A 16845-nucleotide genomic window follows, 5' to 3' on the forward strand; every position below is an offset into this window, starting at 1 on the left:
ATGAAATAATCCGAAAGTTTTCCATCCATATTTGACAAATATATTAATATAAAAACAACTACAGAATATACATTTATTTTTTATAAATTTGTTGGATTTTCCACGAATATCCAGTTTATTTGGAATAAAAAAAGTTTTTTCCCCATAAACTTTCGACCCTCATACCGTATATTATTAAATATTTTCCCTCCAATTTATGGATTCGTTTCCAATACAAATATTCCAGATTATTCTTTTATTTTTGAAACTTATTCCGATTGCGTAAAAGGTGAATGACGCAATATGTAGTTAACTAAACTGTGTGTAGTTTATAACGATCCGTGCTGTGCAGTACACAGCCACACTTTGTCGCCCTCCAGGCGGATGTTCCCCTTCCTGAGCTTCACCGTGTCGGGTCTTGACCCCACGGCACATTACAACATCTTCGTGGACGTGGTCCTGGCCGACCCGAACCACTGGCGCTTTCAGGGTGGGAAGTGGGTTCCCTGCGGAAAGGCGGACACGAACGTGCAGGGTGAGTGTGCCTGCACGGACAGGTGCGACGTGTGCGACTACCTGCACGAGGCACCATCAGCCTGATGGAAAGAGTGTGTGAAATAAATCAAGGTGGTCGATTTTAAATACCTTAAAAATAAAAAGGCAACGTATGTGATTATTATTATTTTTTGGGATCGGGCCACGAACTTGCTGATCATCCTTCGTGTTCACATCGTTGTAAATGATCATCACCCAATTGCACACGAAACGTCACTTCATGCGCGATTTCTTGTTCCATGTTGCACATTTCGCATCCCGATTCCCACAATCCTAATAACCCCATATACACAGATAATAAATATAATACACAAAAGTGTTAACTTGTGATATTCATTCACTTGTAATATCCAAATGGCGATACGCAGCTTGAGCAAAAATAGTGTCTGCGTGTAACTCCACGGGTAATCGAGTGTACCTCCACTCTATTGATAACTCCATGTACCTCCACTCTATGGATATCTGCATGTACCTCTATTCTATGGGTATTTGCGTGTACCTCTATTCTATAGGTATTTGCGTGTACCTCCACTCTATGGGTATCTGCATGTACCTCTATTCTATGGGTATTTGTGTGTACCTCCACTCTATGGGTATCTGCATGTACCTCTATTCTATGGGTATTTGTGTGTACCTCCACTCTATGGGTATTTGTGTGTACCTCCACTCTATGGGTAACTGCGTGTACCTCCACTTTATGGGTTCCCATGTGAACCTCCACTCTGAGTAATCACGTGTACCTCTACTGTATAGGTAACCAAGTGTACCTCTACTCTATGGGTAACCACAAGTATCTCCACTCTATTGGGTATCTCGTGTTAAGTCCACCAGGTAACGGCATGCTCCTCCCCTCTATTTGGGAACTACTAACTATGTAGACATACATTATTTCAGGTAACTAATCACGCCTCCAATTTTCTTAGTGTACCTCCATTATATATTTTGGGTAACTGCGTGTACCTTAATTGTATTGGATAAACACAGGTACTTCAATTTCATTGGGTACCCATGTGTACTTCCATGGTATTGGATAACTGCGTGTATTTCCACTGTATTTGGTAACCGCGTATATTGGGTAACCATTAAATTGGATAACAGGTAATTGCATTATAATGGATAACCACATGTGCCTCCACTATTTAGGTATAACTGTGTGAACTTACATCAGGTAATTCCATGGATCTCCCTTATATTGGGTATTGACCTAACCATGTATACCTCCAAAGAAGGTAACTGCGTGTAGCTCCACCAGGTGACCACGTCTGCCTCCACCAGGTAACCGTGTATACCTCCATCCGGACTCGCCCAACTCAGGCACGCATTGGATGCGCCAAGAGATCTCGTTCGGGAAACTGAAACTCACCAACAACAAAGGAGCCGCGAACAACACATGCCAGGTGTCCGTGCTCACCGTGCGACCCCGTGTATACAAGTACACAAATTTAATATACTGTTGTGCCACCTTGTGTAGACACGTACACAATCTGTATGTATTGTCATGCGGCTCCGTATATACATGTGCACAATCTGTATGTATTGTCATGCGGCTCCGTATATACATGTACACAATTTGTATGTATTGTCATGCGGCTCCGTATGTACATGTACACAATTTGTATGTACTGCGCCGTGTAACCCCATTTATACATGTGCACAATTTGTATGTACTGCGCCATGCGACCCCATTTATAGATGTACACAATTTGTATGTACTGTGCCGTGTGACCCCATTTATACATGTACACAATTTGTATGTACTGCGCCATGTGACCCATTTATACATATATATAATTTGTATGTACTGCGCCATGCGACCCATTTATACATGTGCACAATTTGTATGTACTGTGCCATGCGACCCATTTATACATGTGCACAATTTGTATGTACTGTGCCATGCGACCCATTTATACATGTACACAATTTGTATGTACTGCGCCATGTGACCCATTTATACATGTACACAATCTGTATGTACTGCGCCATGCGACCCCATTTATAGATGTACACAATTTGTATGTACTGTGCCGTGTGACCCCATTTATACATGTACACAATTTGTATGTACTGCGCCGTGTAACCCCATTTATACATGTACATAATTTGTATGTACTGCGCCGTGTGACCCCATTTATACATGTTCACAATTTGTATGGATTGCGCCATGTGACCCCATTTATACATGTACACAATTTGTATGTACTGCGCCATGCAACCCCATTTATACATGTATACAATTTGTATGTACTGCGCCGTGTGACCCCATTTATACATGTACATAATCTGTACGTACTGCACCGTGTGATCCCATTTATATATGTACACAATTTGTACGTACTGTGCCGTGTGACCCCATTTATACATGTACACAATTTGTATGTACTGCGCCATGCGACCCATTTATACATGTACACAATCTGTACGTACTGCACCGTGTGATCACATTTATATATGTACACAATTTGTACGTACTGTGCCGTGTGACCCCATTTATACATGTACACAATTTGTATGTACTGCGGCATGCGACCCCATTTGTACATGTGCATAATTTGTATGTACTACGCTGTGTGACCCCATTTATACATGTACACAATTTGTATGTACTGCGCCGTGTGACCACATTTATACATGTACACAATTTGTAAGTACTGTGCCGTGCGACCACATTTATACATGCACACAATTTGTACATAATGTGCCATGCGACCACATTTATACATGTACACAATTTGTACGTACTGTGCCGTGTGACCCCATTTATACATGTATACCATCTGTATGTACTGAGCTGTGCGACCACATTTATACATGTACACAATTTGTACGTACTGTGCCGTGTGACCCCATTTATACATGTACACAATTTGTACGTACTGTGTCGTGTGACCCCATTTATACATGTACACAATTTGTACGTACTGCGCCATGTGACCCCATTCATACATGTATACCATCTGTATGTACTGAGCTGTGCGACAATATTTATACATGCACACAATTTGTACGTACTGCGTAATGCGATCCCATTTATACATGTATACCATCTATATGTAATGAGCTGTGCGACCACATTTATAGATGTACACAATTTGAACGTACTGTGCCATGTGACCCCATTTATACATGTACACAATTTGTCCGTACTGTGCCGTGTGACCCCATTTATACATGTACACAATTTGTATGTACGATCATGTATAAATGATCTGTGCGACCCCATTTATACATGTACACAATTTGTACGTACTGAGCCATGCGACCCCATTTATACATGTATACCATCTGTATGTACTGAGCTGTGCGACCATATTTGTATATGTACACAATTTGTACGTACTGAGGCTGTGCGACCCCATTTATACATGTACACAATTTGTATGTACTGAAGCTGTGCGACCCCATTTATACATGTACACAATTTGTATGTACTGAGGCTGAGCGACCCCATTTATACATGTACACAATTTGTACGTACTGCGCCGTGTTACCCCATTTATACATGTACACAAATTGTACGTACTGGACCGTGTGACCCCATTTATACATTTACACAATTTGTACGTACTGCGCCGTGTGACCCTGTATACATGTACACAATTTGTACGTACTGCACCGTGTGACCCTGTATACATGTACACAATTTGTACGTACTGTGCCGTGTGACCCTGTGTATACATGTACACAATTTTTACGTACTGTGCCATGCGACCCCCGTGTATACATGTACACAATTTGCACGTAGGCTACTGCACCGTGTGACTCCGTGTATATGTGTGCATAATTTGTGCATACTCGTATGTTTGAAAAGAATTTTGTCCACATGAGTAGTTCACGCCTGAATAGTTTTGTACCCATTATCATATTTCTCCGCTGTACACATGGCACGCTTCTTGTCAATGAATTAAAAAGCATTCGCTGTGTACGAAACCGTGCACTCGCATGCTCTTCTGGACACGTGACGATACGAATGATGTGATTCATGGTGCAGCTTCCCTTGTAACTCATGTAATTAACTCCGTTTGTTCCTTTGGAATTCCCATTTTTTCCCTTCCATTTAGGGATGGAAGAATCGTGTAAGCAATTCCCAGTGATTATGACGTAACGGATTTTATTAAACGGGTATGACGTTTCTCAATCAGCTGTCCTCCTCACTCCCATCCGAATACACAGTTGCGAACAATCATTGCGTTCTTTTTGACAATTATGACGTCAGGTGTGCCCCCTTCGTCTGGCCCGATCCGCTCCAAATTGTGACGCAATGGGAAACGCTGTATCGGTATGTTTTTAGCGATTTGAGATTTTCCTGGGAAAACAGGACATTTGGAGGTGATGTTTGGTGAAATATTTTAGGGTAATTAGAAGGGGTTTTTTTTTTTTTAAAGAGGTTAAAATCTAGAAATGAACCTGAAACCTGCAAGGCAAATTTAAATGTGAAAAAGAAGAGAGCACACCTCCACCACGTCCTTTTTCTCCACTGAATATCTCTCATCTGATAATTGATATTCCAACGTTTAATATCTTCCCGTGGTTTTGGTTTTTTAAATTTTGGTTCGCAAGCATTTATTTATTTATTTTGTTTGTTTGTTTTGCGCCAGGAGTGCTACTCGACAGCGATTCGGTTCATCTTTTGGCAATCCTGCAGGGGTGCAATGTATGTTATGGTGCACCTGCAAAATAATAAATTAAGTGAAATGTATACAACGGGAATGATGGGCTGTGACACACGCACGACGGGTCCAATGTCCCTTTGCCTGTGTCTGGGTTACATTGTACGATTGTGTAAATCAAGATGAGCAACTCGCTCGACCCAAAAAAGTGTTTTTATTTTATTTTGAAACGCATAAGATATTCTAAGCTATCTCTGTCGCTTTAATGCCGCATGTGACGTCATCAGACACTCAGGGTGAGAGCGTCTCTCGTTCGCAAGGGGTTTACACGAGACAACTTTACAACTACGGTAGCTGTATGTCCAAAATGAATTGCATTATTGAAAGGCAAAAAAAGTCAGTGTCTTTTTTAGAAACAGACCTTAAAAGAATCTGTTTAACGTGCCTAAACGAGGTGTGTGTACAGTGCCAAACTACCTGTGGTGTCCGGGCAGTGACACTCATGGGTGTGTGTGTGTGTGTGTGTGTGTGTGTGTGTGTGTGTGACGTCGTGCAGATGATCGTTCTGCAGTCCTTACACAAGTACCAGCCACGACTACACATTGTGGAGGTAGCGGACGATGGAGCAGAGGAAGGGGTGGTCAGCGGGGGTACCAGCCAGGCAGGACCGAGTTCCCAGGGGGGTCGCTCGCAGACCTTTACGTTCCCAGAGACGCAGTTCATCGCTGTCACCGCCTATCAAAACACTGACGTGAGGGACGTGTGCCATGGTGTGCTGACGTCACGCATGTTCTTTGAACGTATAATATTTGGGATCAATCGTCGCATTCGAATTGCTGAAAATTATTCATTTGTTTTTAAATCTACAAAAGCAATGTTGCCGATTATACAATTGTGTGGTTTAAATTTGGATAACATCTCGTACTAATTCATGTCCTGTACCTATGATGATTCGTGTTATATGTATGGAAAAGTTGTGTGAACTGCTGTTATATATATATATATATATACATACACACACACACTCGTGGACAAAAATATTGGTACACTTGCACTTTCTTCAAATAATGCAGCATTTCTTCCAGAAAATTGTTGACATTAAAAAATATTTTGGTCTCCACAAATGTATATCTTTGGTTTGCAGTGGAACAAAACAAAAAAGCTGAAAAAATTACTAAAACTTAGCTTATTCCAAACAGAAATCCTAAAATGGCCCGGACAATATTATTGGCACCTTTTTGAAGTTGTTGGAAATAATTAGATTTCAAGCAGGTGATTCTCCTTTACTTTGGAATTGAACTCACCTGTGGTGAGTTGCAGGTGCCTGCAATATAAAAATCACTCATTCCACCAGTTTGAATGGAAAAAGGAGTCATTCTGTTGTTTTGTGTCACTGTGTGTACCGCAATGAGGATGGAGAAAAGAAAGACAACCAGAGAATTGTCTGAGGAGGTCAGACACAAGATTGTAGACAAGCATGGACAATCTCAAGGCTACGAGTCCATCTCCAGGGACCTTGATGTTCCTGTGTCCACTGTACGCAATGTTATCAGGAAGTTTAAGGCCCATGGCACTGCAGCCAAACTCCCTGGACGTGGCCACAAGAGAAAATTTGATTGAACATTGCAGTGAAGGATTGTTCGAATGGTCAAGAAAGCACCTCGATCAATTGCCAAACAGATTCAAGCTGACCTTCAGACACAATGTACGACAGTTTCAATTTACAACATCCGTCGCCAACTCAATGAAAGGGCATTCTATGGTAGGAGACCCAGGAGGACCCCACTCCTGAGAAAACCTGACTGGAGTTTGTCAAAACACACCTGAACAAGCCAAAATCCTTCTGGAGAATGTCCTGTGGACAGATGAGACCAAATTAGAGCTTTTTGGTGAAGCACATCATCTCTATGTTTACAGAAAACAAAATGAAGCCTTCAAAGAAAAGAACACCTTCCCTACAGTCAACCATGGAGGAGATTCAGTGATGTTTTGGGGTTGCTGTGCTGCCTCTGGCACTGGGTGCTTTGAATGTGTGCATGGCATCATGACATCAGGAGATTACCAATGCATTTTGGAGCGCAATGTTCAACCCAGTGTCAGAAAGTTGGGTCTCCGTCGAAGGTCATGGATCTTGCAGCAGGACAATGACCCCAAACACACTTCAAAAAGCACCCAGGAATGGTTCAAGACAAAACGCTGGACTGTTCTGAAGTGGCCAACAATGAGTCCAGATCTAAATCCCATTGAACACCTGTGTGGAGATCTGAAAACAGCAGTAGGGAGAAGGCACCCTTCAAATCTGTGAGAACTGAAGCAGTTTGCACAAGAAGAGTGGGCGAAAACTGCCAGTAGAGAGGTTTCGGAAGCTCATTCATAGCTACAGGAAGCGCTTGACTGCAGTTATTTTTTCAAAAGGCTGTGCGACCAAAAATTAAGTCTGGGGTGTCAATAATTTTGTCAATGCAATTTATTTGTGTTTTCTGATTTAAAAGGATATATTAAGTTCTGAATCAAAAACAAAGGTTCTGTAATATTAACAGTGAAATAAAGAATTGTGAAGACCAAATACTTTTGTCAATTTCAATTTTTTTTTTCAAGAAAATTCTGAGTTGTTTAAAAAAAATGCAAGGGTGCCAATATTTTGGCCACGACTGTATGTATATATATATATACAGTGCATTCAGAAAGTATTCAGACCCCTTCACTTTTTTCACATTTTGTTATGTTGCAGCCTTATACTGAAATCGTTTAAATTCATTTTTCCCCTCATCAATCGACACTCAATACCCCATAATGACAAAGAGAAAACAGGATTTTAGAAAGTTTTGCAAATTTATTAAAAAGAAAAAACTGAAATGTCACATTTACATAAGTATTCAGACCCTTTGCTATGACACTTGAAATTTAGCTCAGGTGCCTCCCATTTCTCTTGATCATCTTTGAGATGTTTCTGCACCTTGATTGGAGTCCACCTGTGGTAAATTCAATTGATTGGACATGATTTGGAAAGGCACACAGCTGTCTATATAAGGTCTCACAGCTGACAATGCATATCAGAGCAAAAACCAAGCCATGAGATCGAAGGAACTGCCTGCAGAGCTCAGAGACAGGATTGTGTCGAGGCACAAATCTGGGGAAGCCTACAAAAACATTTCTGCTGCATTGAAGGTTCCCAAGAGCACAGTGGCCTCCATAATTCTTAAATGGAAGAAGTTTGGAACAACCAGGACTCTTCCTAGAGCTGGCCGCCCGGCCAAACAGCAATCGGGGGAGAAGGGCCTTGGTAAGAGAGGTGACCAAGAACCCGATGGTCACTCTGGCTGAACTCCAGAGATCCTGTGTGGAGATGGGAGAAACTTCCAGAAGGACAACCATCACTGCAACACCCCCACCGATCTGAGATTTATGGCAGAGTGGCCAGACGGAACCCTCTCCTCAGTGAAAGGCACATGAAAGCCCACAGAATCTTGTTTCTCACAGTCTGAGAGTCCTTTAGGTGCTTTTTTGCAAACTCCAAGCGGGCTTGCATGTGTCTTTCACGGAGGAGATGCTTCCTTCTGGCCACTCTGCCATAAATCTCAGATCGGTGGGGGTGTTGCAGTGATGGTTGTCCTTCTGGAAGTTTCTCCCATCTCCACACAGGATCTCTGGAGTTCAGCCAGAGTGACCATCGGGTTCTTGGTCACCTCTCTTACCAAGGCCATTCTCCCCCGATTGCTCAGTTTGGCCGGGCGGCCAGCTTTAGGAAGAGTCCTGGTTGTTCCAAACTTCTTACATTTAAGAATTATGGAGGACACTGTGGTCTTGGGAACCTTCAATGCAGCAGAGAATTTTTTTTGTAGGCTTCCCCAGATCTGTGCCTCGACACAATCCTGTCTCTGAGCTCTGCAGGCAGTTCCTTCGACCTCATGGCTTGGTTTTTGCTCTGATATGCATTGTCAGCTGTGAGACCTTATATAGACAGGTGTGTGCCTTTCCAAATCATGTCCAATCAATTGAATTTACCACTGGTGGACTCCAATCAAGGTGTAGAAACATCTCAAAGATGATCAAGAGAAATGGCAGGCACCTGAGCTAAATTTCAAGTGTCATAGCAAAGGGTCTGACTACTTATGTAAATGTGACATTTAAGTTTTTTCTTTTTCATAAATTTGCAAAACTTTCTAAAATCCTGTGTTCTCTTTGTCATTATGGGGTATTGAGTGTAGATTGATGAGGGAAAAAATGAATTTAAACGATTTCAGCATAAGGCTGCAACGTAACAAAATGTGTAAAAAGTGAAGGGGTCTGAATACTTTCTGAATGCACTGTATATACATACATATAAATATATATATATATATATATATATATATATATATATATATATATATATATATATATATATATATATATATATATATATATATATATATAGACTTGGTATTGAATATGGAATTATTATTTTTATTGACTTGGGTTTACTTTCTGAACTCGGTATATCAATCTGGTGAGTTTCTTTTACGCTTCGGTGATTCTTTGTTAAAATAACCATGTCACTGATTGTCTGTCGCAGCAAGAAGTCAATAACAGGATTATATCACAGGTTGCATGACAAAATGTACGGACAGGTACATTTGACGATTGGCTTCACAATCGGGTATATAAGGGTTGTTGTGTTCTGTATTAGTGGAAAACAAATGCTGCAGGTCTACAAAAGTTATTGCCGCTTCCCCTGGAGATGGCCCTTCAACTCGACAATGCTGTTTGTCATTTAGTGGTGGCTTTACGAAATTCCGGCATGAAACAGCGTGCTATTGCTCGGCAGTATGGCATCACTCAAGGTCAGGTGTCAAAGATCATGAAACGAAATGCTCAGAGGGGTGTCCCTACTCCAATACCGAGGCCAGGACGTCCCTGCAGAACTACAAGGAGGGATGATTGCCAGCTGCACCGGTTAGTCCACAATGGCCGTACCAAGTCAGCTAATCGGCTTAGGGCTGAGTGGCAACAACTGACAAATGTGGCTGTATCCAGAAGGCTAGTCAACCAACGACTGGTTCAAGCAGGCTATCGTGCCAGGCGTCCCCTGAGAAAGCCACGTCTGACCAGACAACACCGCCAGCGCCGATTGCAGTGGGCCAGAGAGCACCGTCAATGGCAGCCAGGACACTGTAATCACGTGATCTTCAGTGACGAGTCTAGATTTCTGGTCTATCGTCAAGATGGCCACGTCCGAGTGCGCAGACAAGTGCATGAAGCCAACAACGAAGATTGTATAGTGCCCAGAGTCCAAGGTGGAGGTGGTGGGGTGGCCGTTTGGGCTGCTTTTCATGCTGGGGGCAAAACTGACCTGGTTGTTCTGAATGGAAACCTGAACCAGTTCAAGCACAGGGCCATTCTGGAAGAAGCATTGCTTCGATTTGTTCGTGCAGCCTTACGAGGAAACTTTGTCTTCCAAGCTGACAATGCACGGCCTCATCGTGCTCGCATGATCCAACACTTTCTTGCTGACCGTGGTGGAGAGCATATGGAGTGGCCTGCCATGTCCCCGGATATGAATCCGATAGAGAACTTGTGGGCAGAATTATCGCGTCAAATCGACAACTTGGACCAGCAGCGTGCCTCTGTGCGTGAATTGCAGCAGGCTATTGTCACTGCATGGCAAGTGATTCCTGTCCAAACCTTGGCAAATCTCGTGAACAGCATGCCTCAACGTGTACGTGCTCTCCTGAATGCTCGTGGGGGTTACACGAAGTACTGAACTGTAATTTTACTGTCCGTAATCCCAGTCGTAATTTAACTTTTGTTTTTGTTAAAAAAATTTTTTGGCTAATGTGCAAAATAAAAAGATACTTCTGGAAAACGCACAGAAGTTTAACACAGTACTGTCCGTGAATTGAGTTCGATATCAGTTTACATCACTTTCAAGGATCAATTTATTTGCTTCGAAATGTCAAATGTGGTTTTTGTTTCTTTTAAAGGTCACATTAACAAAATCTAGAATAATTTCAACATAATTCCAATGAACTTTTGGTTCTAAGACATCTTGAAAAGTAAGTTCACCACAAAAAAAATATTCCATATTAAATGCCAAGTCTGTGTATATATATATATATATATATATATATATATATATATATATATATTTATATATATATATATATATATATATATATATATATATATATATATATATATATAGACAGACTTGGCATTTAATATGGAATATATTTTTTGTGGGGGTGAACTTACTTTTCAAGATGACTTGGAACCAAAAGTTCATTGGAATTATGTTGAAATTATTCTAGATTTTGTTAATGTGACCTTTAAAAGAAACAAAAACCACATTTGACATTTCGAAGTAAATAAATTGATCCTTGAAAGTGATGTAAACTGATATCGAACTCAATTCACGGACAGTACTGTGTTAAACTTCTGTACGTTTTCCAGAAGTATCTCTTTATTTTGCACATTAGCCAATGTTTTTTTAACAAAATAAAAGTTAAATTACGACTGGGATTACGGACAGTAAAATTACAGTTCAGTACTTCGTCTAACCCCCACGAGCAGCCGGGAGAGCACGTACACGTCGAGGCATGCTCTTCACGAGATTTGCCAAGGTTTGGACAGGAATCGCTTGCCATGCAGTTACAATAGCCTGCTGCAATTCACGCACAGAGGTCGGCTGCTGGTCCACGTTGTCGATTTGACGCGTCAATTCTGCCCACAAGTTCTCTATCGGATTCATATCCGGGGACATGGCAGGCCACTCCATATGCTCGACACCGCGGTCAGCAAGAAAGTGTTGGAGCATGCGAGCACGATGAGGCTGTGCATTGTCATCTTGGAAGACAAAGTTTCCTCGAAAGGCTGCACGAGCAAATGGAAGCAATGTTTCTTCCAGAATGGCCCTGTACTTGAACTGGTTCAGGTTTCCATTCAGAACAACCAGGTCAGCTTTTCCCCCTGCATGAAAAGCAGCCCAAACGGTCACCCCACCACCTCCAGCCTGGACTCTTGGCACTATACAATCTTTGTTGTAGGCTTCATGCACTTGTCTGCGCACTCGGACATGGCCATCTTGACGATAGACCAGAAATCTAGACTCGTCACTGAAGGTCATGTGATTCCAGTGTCCTGGCTGCCATTGACAGTGCTCTCTGGCCCACTGCAATCAGCGCTGGCGGTGTTGTCTGGTCAGGCGTGGCTTTCTCAGGGGACGCCTGGCACGATAGCCTGCTTGAACCAGTCGTTGGTTGACTAGCCTTCTGGATACAGGCACATATGTCAGTTGCTGCCACTCAGCCCTAAGCCGATTAGCTGACTTGGTACAGCCATTGCGGACCAACCGGTGCAGCTGGCGATCATCCGTCCTTGTGGTTCTGCGGGGACATCCTGGCCTCGGTATTGGAGTAGGGACACCCCTCTGAGCATTTCGTTTCAGGATCTTTGACACCTGACCTTGAGTGATGCCATACTGCCGAGCAATAGCACGCTGTTTCATGCCATAATTTCGTAAAGCCACCACTCCATGACAAACAGCATTGTCGAGTTGACGGACCATCTCCAGAGGAAGCGGCAATAACTTTTGGAGACGTGCAGCAGTTGTTTTCCACTAATACAGAACGCAACAACCCTTGTATACCCAACTGTGAAGCCAATCATCAAATGCACCTGTCGGTACATTTTGCCACGCCACCTGTGATATAATCCTGTTGTTGACTTCTTGCTGCGACAGACAATCAGTGACATGGTTCTTTTAACAAATAAATCACCAAAGTGTAAAAGAAACTCACCAGATTGATATAATGAGTTGAGAAAGTAAACCCAAGTCAAGAAAAAAAAATATTCCATATTAAATGCCAAGTCTGTATGTATATATATATATATATATATATATATATATATATGTATGATTACGACGTCATGTTATTCAAATTGCTCTTATCACTGCACGATGCTTGTGGTAAATAGTGGCCTTTTCGATCAAGAGCATGACATATGATTTGGATCTTTCTGATGATGAATTCTATATGATCATGTTTTGATTTTTAAACTTTCCATTTCCCGATGTATTCCAGATAACCCAGCTGAAAATCGATCACAATCCATTTGCGAAGGGCTTTCGAGACAACTATGACACGTAAGGATTTTAATATCTTCAAACACACACACACACACACACACACACACACACACACACACACACACACACACACACACGTGCATGTCGCAAATCCCATGATTAAAAGGATTATTTAGGGAAGAGACATGAACTTCAGCAATGATGTCATGAGCTTTGCATATAATAATACACCAGGTGCATTATGGTTAAAAATCATGGTGATTATCAGCAGACTTATTTTTACGGCGATAATCTCGTGATACATTTGAGCGTCGGTACCTGTGCGCGTCATTCTTGTTTTCCGTTCAAGCTGCAGCGCAAACATTCAGACGAGTTCCCGGGTGTGAATGAAAGCCTAGCCGTGCCCTTCTGCTGTGCAGAATATACCCGGGGATGGACCTAGAGCGTCTGACGCCCTCTCCGCACGACATGGCGCGTTCGCATCAGCTCTTCTCTGGGTCACGCTACGCGGGAGGGTCTCTGCTCTCGGAACGCTTCGCGTCGCCCCCAGAGCGCTTCCCTCACGCCTTCGGGGCCAAGCTACCTTCTTTCGCCGACGTCGAGCGCGGATCTTTACCCGTACACGGCGCTGAACTACCCGGGGTATCAGGGCAGCGACCTTCGTGGTTGGTGCCCTCAAACTGCCTGGACCTGGCACCTTTCGATCCCGACCCGGGTGCCGGAGGCACCATTTTCTCATACGGACTGAAAACCTTGGCGTTGCCGAGCAACCCCGCGGCCTCGCTGGCCTACTACCCGGGAGAGCCGTCGGCCGATTGGAGTCGCCCGTGGGAACTGCGTCCGCAGCACCCGCAACCCGCGGTCGCGTCCACGTGCTCCTCGTCCATGCTCCTGGAGCTGCAGCAGTTGGGACCCGCCGGACCGGAAGTCCCTGTGAGACCGGAAAAAAGTTCCGACGGCTCGCCGGACATCCAGCAGGTGGAGGGCGCGGTGGCGCCGGATGCCGGCAAGAAGCGGCGCTTGTCGGCGGACTCGGACGTGCTACCTGTGGATGCGACGAGTCCGTGCGAACATCTCGAAAGGAGCTGCCTTAAGGACGTGGCGGTCTATGGTTTCTACGGTTCGGAGTAGATCAAGATGTGTGTGTGTGTGTGTGTGTGTGTGTGTGTGTGTGTGTGTGTGTGTGTGTGTGTGTGTGTGTGTGTGTGTGTGTGTGTGTGTGTGTGTGTGTGTGTCACACCTGTCCTGCGTGTCTCACCACTGTGCATACTCGACTCTCACCTGCCCTTCTGCGCCTTTTGCTCGGAATTGTTGAACCTATACAGTATTTACACGGTACAAACGTCTTATACCGCATAGTATTTATTTTCCTTGTACTTTATTCTCACGTGGGACATAAATTACTCACGATATAGTGTTACGTCACTGTGCGATTATGTGTCGTGCCAAAGTTTGTTACTCAAGCCTATTTTCGTTGGTAATTTTGGTGTAATTCATTCATTCATTAATTCATTCAATCATTTCGTGCACATTATACTTGCCTATTCAAGAACAGGGTTCTTCATGCATAATAATCGTCATTTGTTATTATGTATAGTTATCTTTTGTAACGATCGTGCGTACGTAATATCAGGCCCTCTATAGATTGGAGAGCGAAGGGCGCATTTTAAAACAAGCTCTGCATATTCGATTTTAGAAAAGCTCAGACGTCACTCTTCCCTGTATGACGTCGCATCTCCATGGACCATCCGACGGGACCACAAATTGAAAGGTCCTGCAGAAGTTATGACGATGCGATGTGACGTTTTGTGCATCGATAATGAGACTCCGCAGCACGTGCCGTCTCCGCCAAACCAAAGTATATGACGTCATCTTTGCGACTTGATGACCACCTCTGTGCATACACGGCCGGACTATACCGCAGCCCCACCTGTGCGGCACCTGCGCTGTATCGTGCACACGGACAGCCGTCTCCGTCTCATGGACCTTTCCATTTGATAAAAGCCATCGATCTTTGCAGGAGTTACAATTTCATCAATGGCTGCATACGGTCCAATGCAACTGTGCAGTGCAGAGGTGCTTAGTCTATATTTTATATACAGTATTAACTTATGGTCCCAACAAAGTCCCAAACCCCTCCACCACGTCCCCTCTCTCCCCCCAATGAGAGATGAGGTTTTTCTTTCCGTTGCGACCCGGTATTGGTAGATATTTTGTCGTAAATAATGCTTATCATTTCAGACAACGTATAAGTATAATTGTCGATCGAAAGGGATTAGCCATACTTGTATCAATACCAAATGACGTCACTTCCGCTGGTACACGACTGTAATGCTGTGTGAGCAAGTCGCTCTGACGTGCCGTGATCTATGCACTATATTGAGCATCATCCGTGTACATGAGTCAACTACCGTTGCGTACCCAGTGCTGCTTCGAATCCACCAAACCGATTCGTCAATTTGATCGGTGACGCAACAGTCAATGTCTGCCGTGACGGCGGCCTTTGTCGCCCCTCGAGTGTAACATTGGCACCCGTCGCGTGGTTGTGGGAACCCCTTACCCCTGTGAACTTCCGGTTGGCAATGTACATACATGACATATTGCGCATTGTAAGTCTTACACGGACTTTGGAACCCGTTTCCTCGTGCTTTTGGTCACCCTGTTGCCACGTAATCGAATTTTTTCTCAGTATCTTGTACGCCAATTCCCAGAATCCTTCGAAACACGCGGTCTACGTATTTACGACCGTTTTGGGTGGCGGTGCCAGCCACGAGTGGGAGAAATGTGAAAAGCGCGGGAAAGTGGCGAAAATTTGGACGCAATGGCGGCATTAAAAGAGCGGGAATTTGTGGTGATTGAATGGGTGGTACTTGCAAGGAAGGACAAATGGGGTGGTGGCAGACAGGGAAACTGTCTAGTAAGGATCGAGGTGGTGTTCACGGTCTCTGCGTTACATCCTCTCCCGCACGAGGCCCAGAAAGAGCGCGATATTTAGCATCGGAACGGACGGGCCCAGGCGCTCATGGAATGTCCTGACCGGCGCCATTCACTACACGGATCCCTACACCCGATCGCGTCGACCTCGCAATATAAAGCAACCTTAAAATAACTCCACATGGACACCGAGCACTGAGGCCGTTGTGCTTGGATCGCGGCGCGTGACGTGAGTGTGGGTCCCTCGAAAACCAATATCGTGTACAGTGTGTGCAAACCTATATTACCGGGACGGCGGAATCATATTTCCTTGCCTTGTGTACGCGATATGCTTTCGTGACCACCATGGATATTATTACGTGAAAACAAATCGGCAAGAACCCATTCCGCGGGGTCTCCATTTCCTAAGAAAACATCCCCAATGCAGCGCATATAGCTTCGCTATACCTGTTCCAGGTGTGTACACGTACCTTGATTTTAACCAATAACCGGCAGCTTGCTGTACCTTCTCACTCGCTCAGTACCTCTCGTTGCATCGACGACAATATACAGGCTGTTTATAAGGTCCTTAGTGCAACTTTCAACATTGATAACTTTTGATGGCCTACATCATTGAAACAAACTATAAACAAGAAAAGAGCAATCAGAGATTGCAAACCCTCGCCAGGATGTATTTTCAGTGTTTTTTTAAGGCTTTTG

General features: G+C 43.7%; 1 protein-coding gene across 1 annotated transcript in view; it reads left to right on the plus strand.

Moving 5' to 3' along the window:
• The window catches only part of LOC137412243 (T-box brain protein 1-like), an 88496-nt gene extending 73717 nt beyond the window's left edge, over positions 1–14779 (plus strand). The window contains exons 2-6 of the mRNA XM_078779466.1: positions 332–514; positions 1810–1931; positions 5701–5895; positions 13208–13269; positions 13632–14779. Coding sequence (XP_078635592.1) covers positions 364–514; positions 1810–1931; positions 5701–5895; positions 13208–13269; positions 13632–14343 — 1242 coding nt within the window. The 5' untranslated portion in view covers positions 332–363 and the 3' untranslated portion in view covers positions 14344–14779. The remainder of the gene's footprint in view (positions 1–331; positions 515–1809; positions 1932–5700; positions 5896–13207; positions 13270–13631) is intronic.
• Positions 14780–16845: the final 2066 nt, after the last annotated feature.

The sequence above is a fragment of the Myxine glutinosa genome, chromosome 6, assembly GCF_964187855.1.
Source record: "Myxine glutinosa chromosome 6, kmMyxGlut1.1, whole genome shotgun sequence".
Taxonomy (NCBI): domain Eukaryota; kingdom Metazoa; phylum Chordata; class Myxini; order Myxiniformes; family Myxinidae; genus Myxine; species Myxine glutinosa.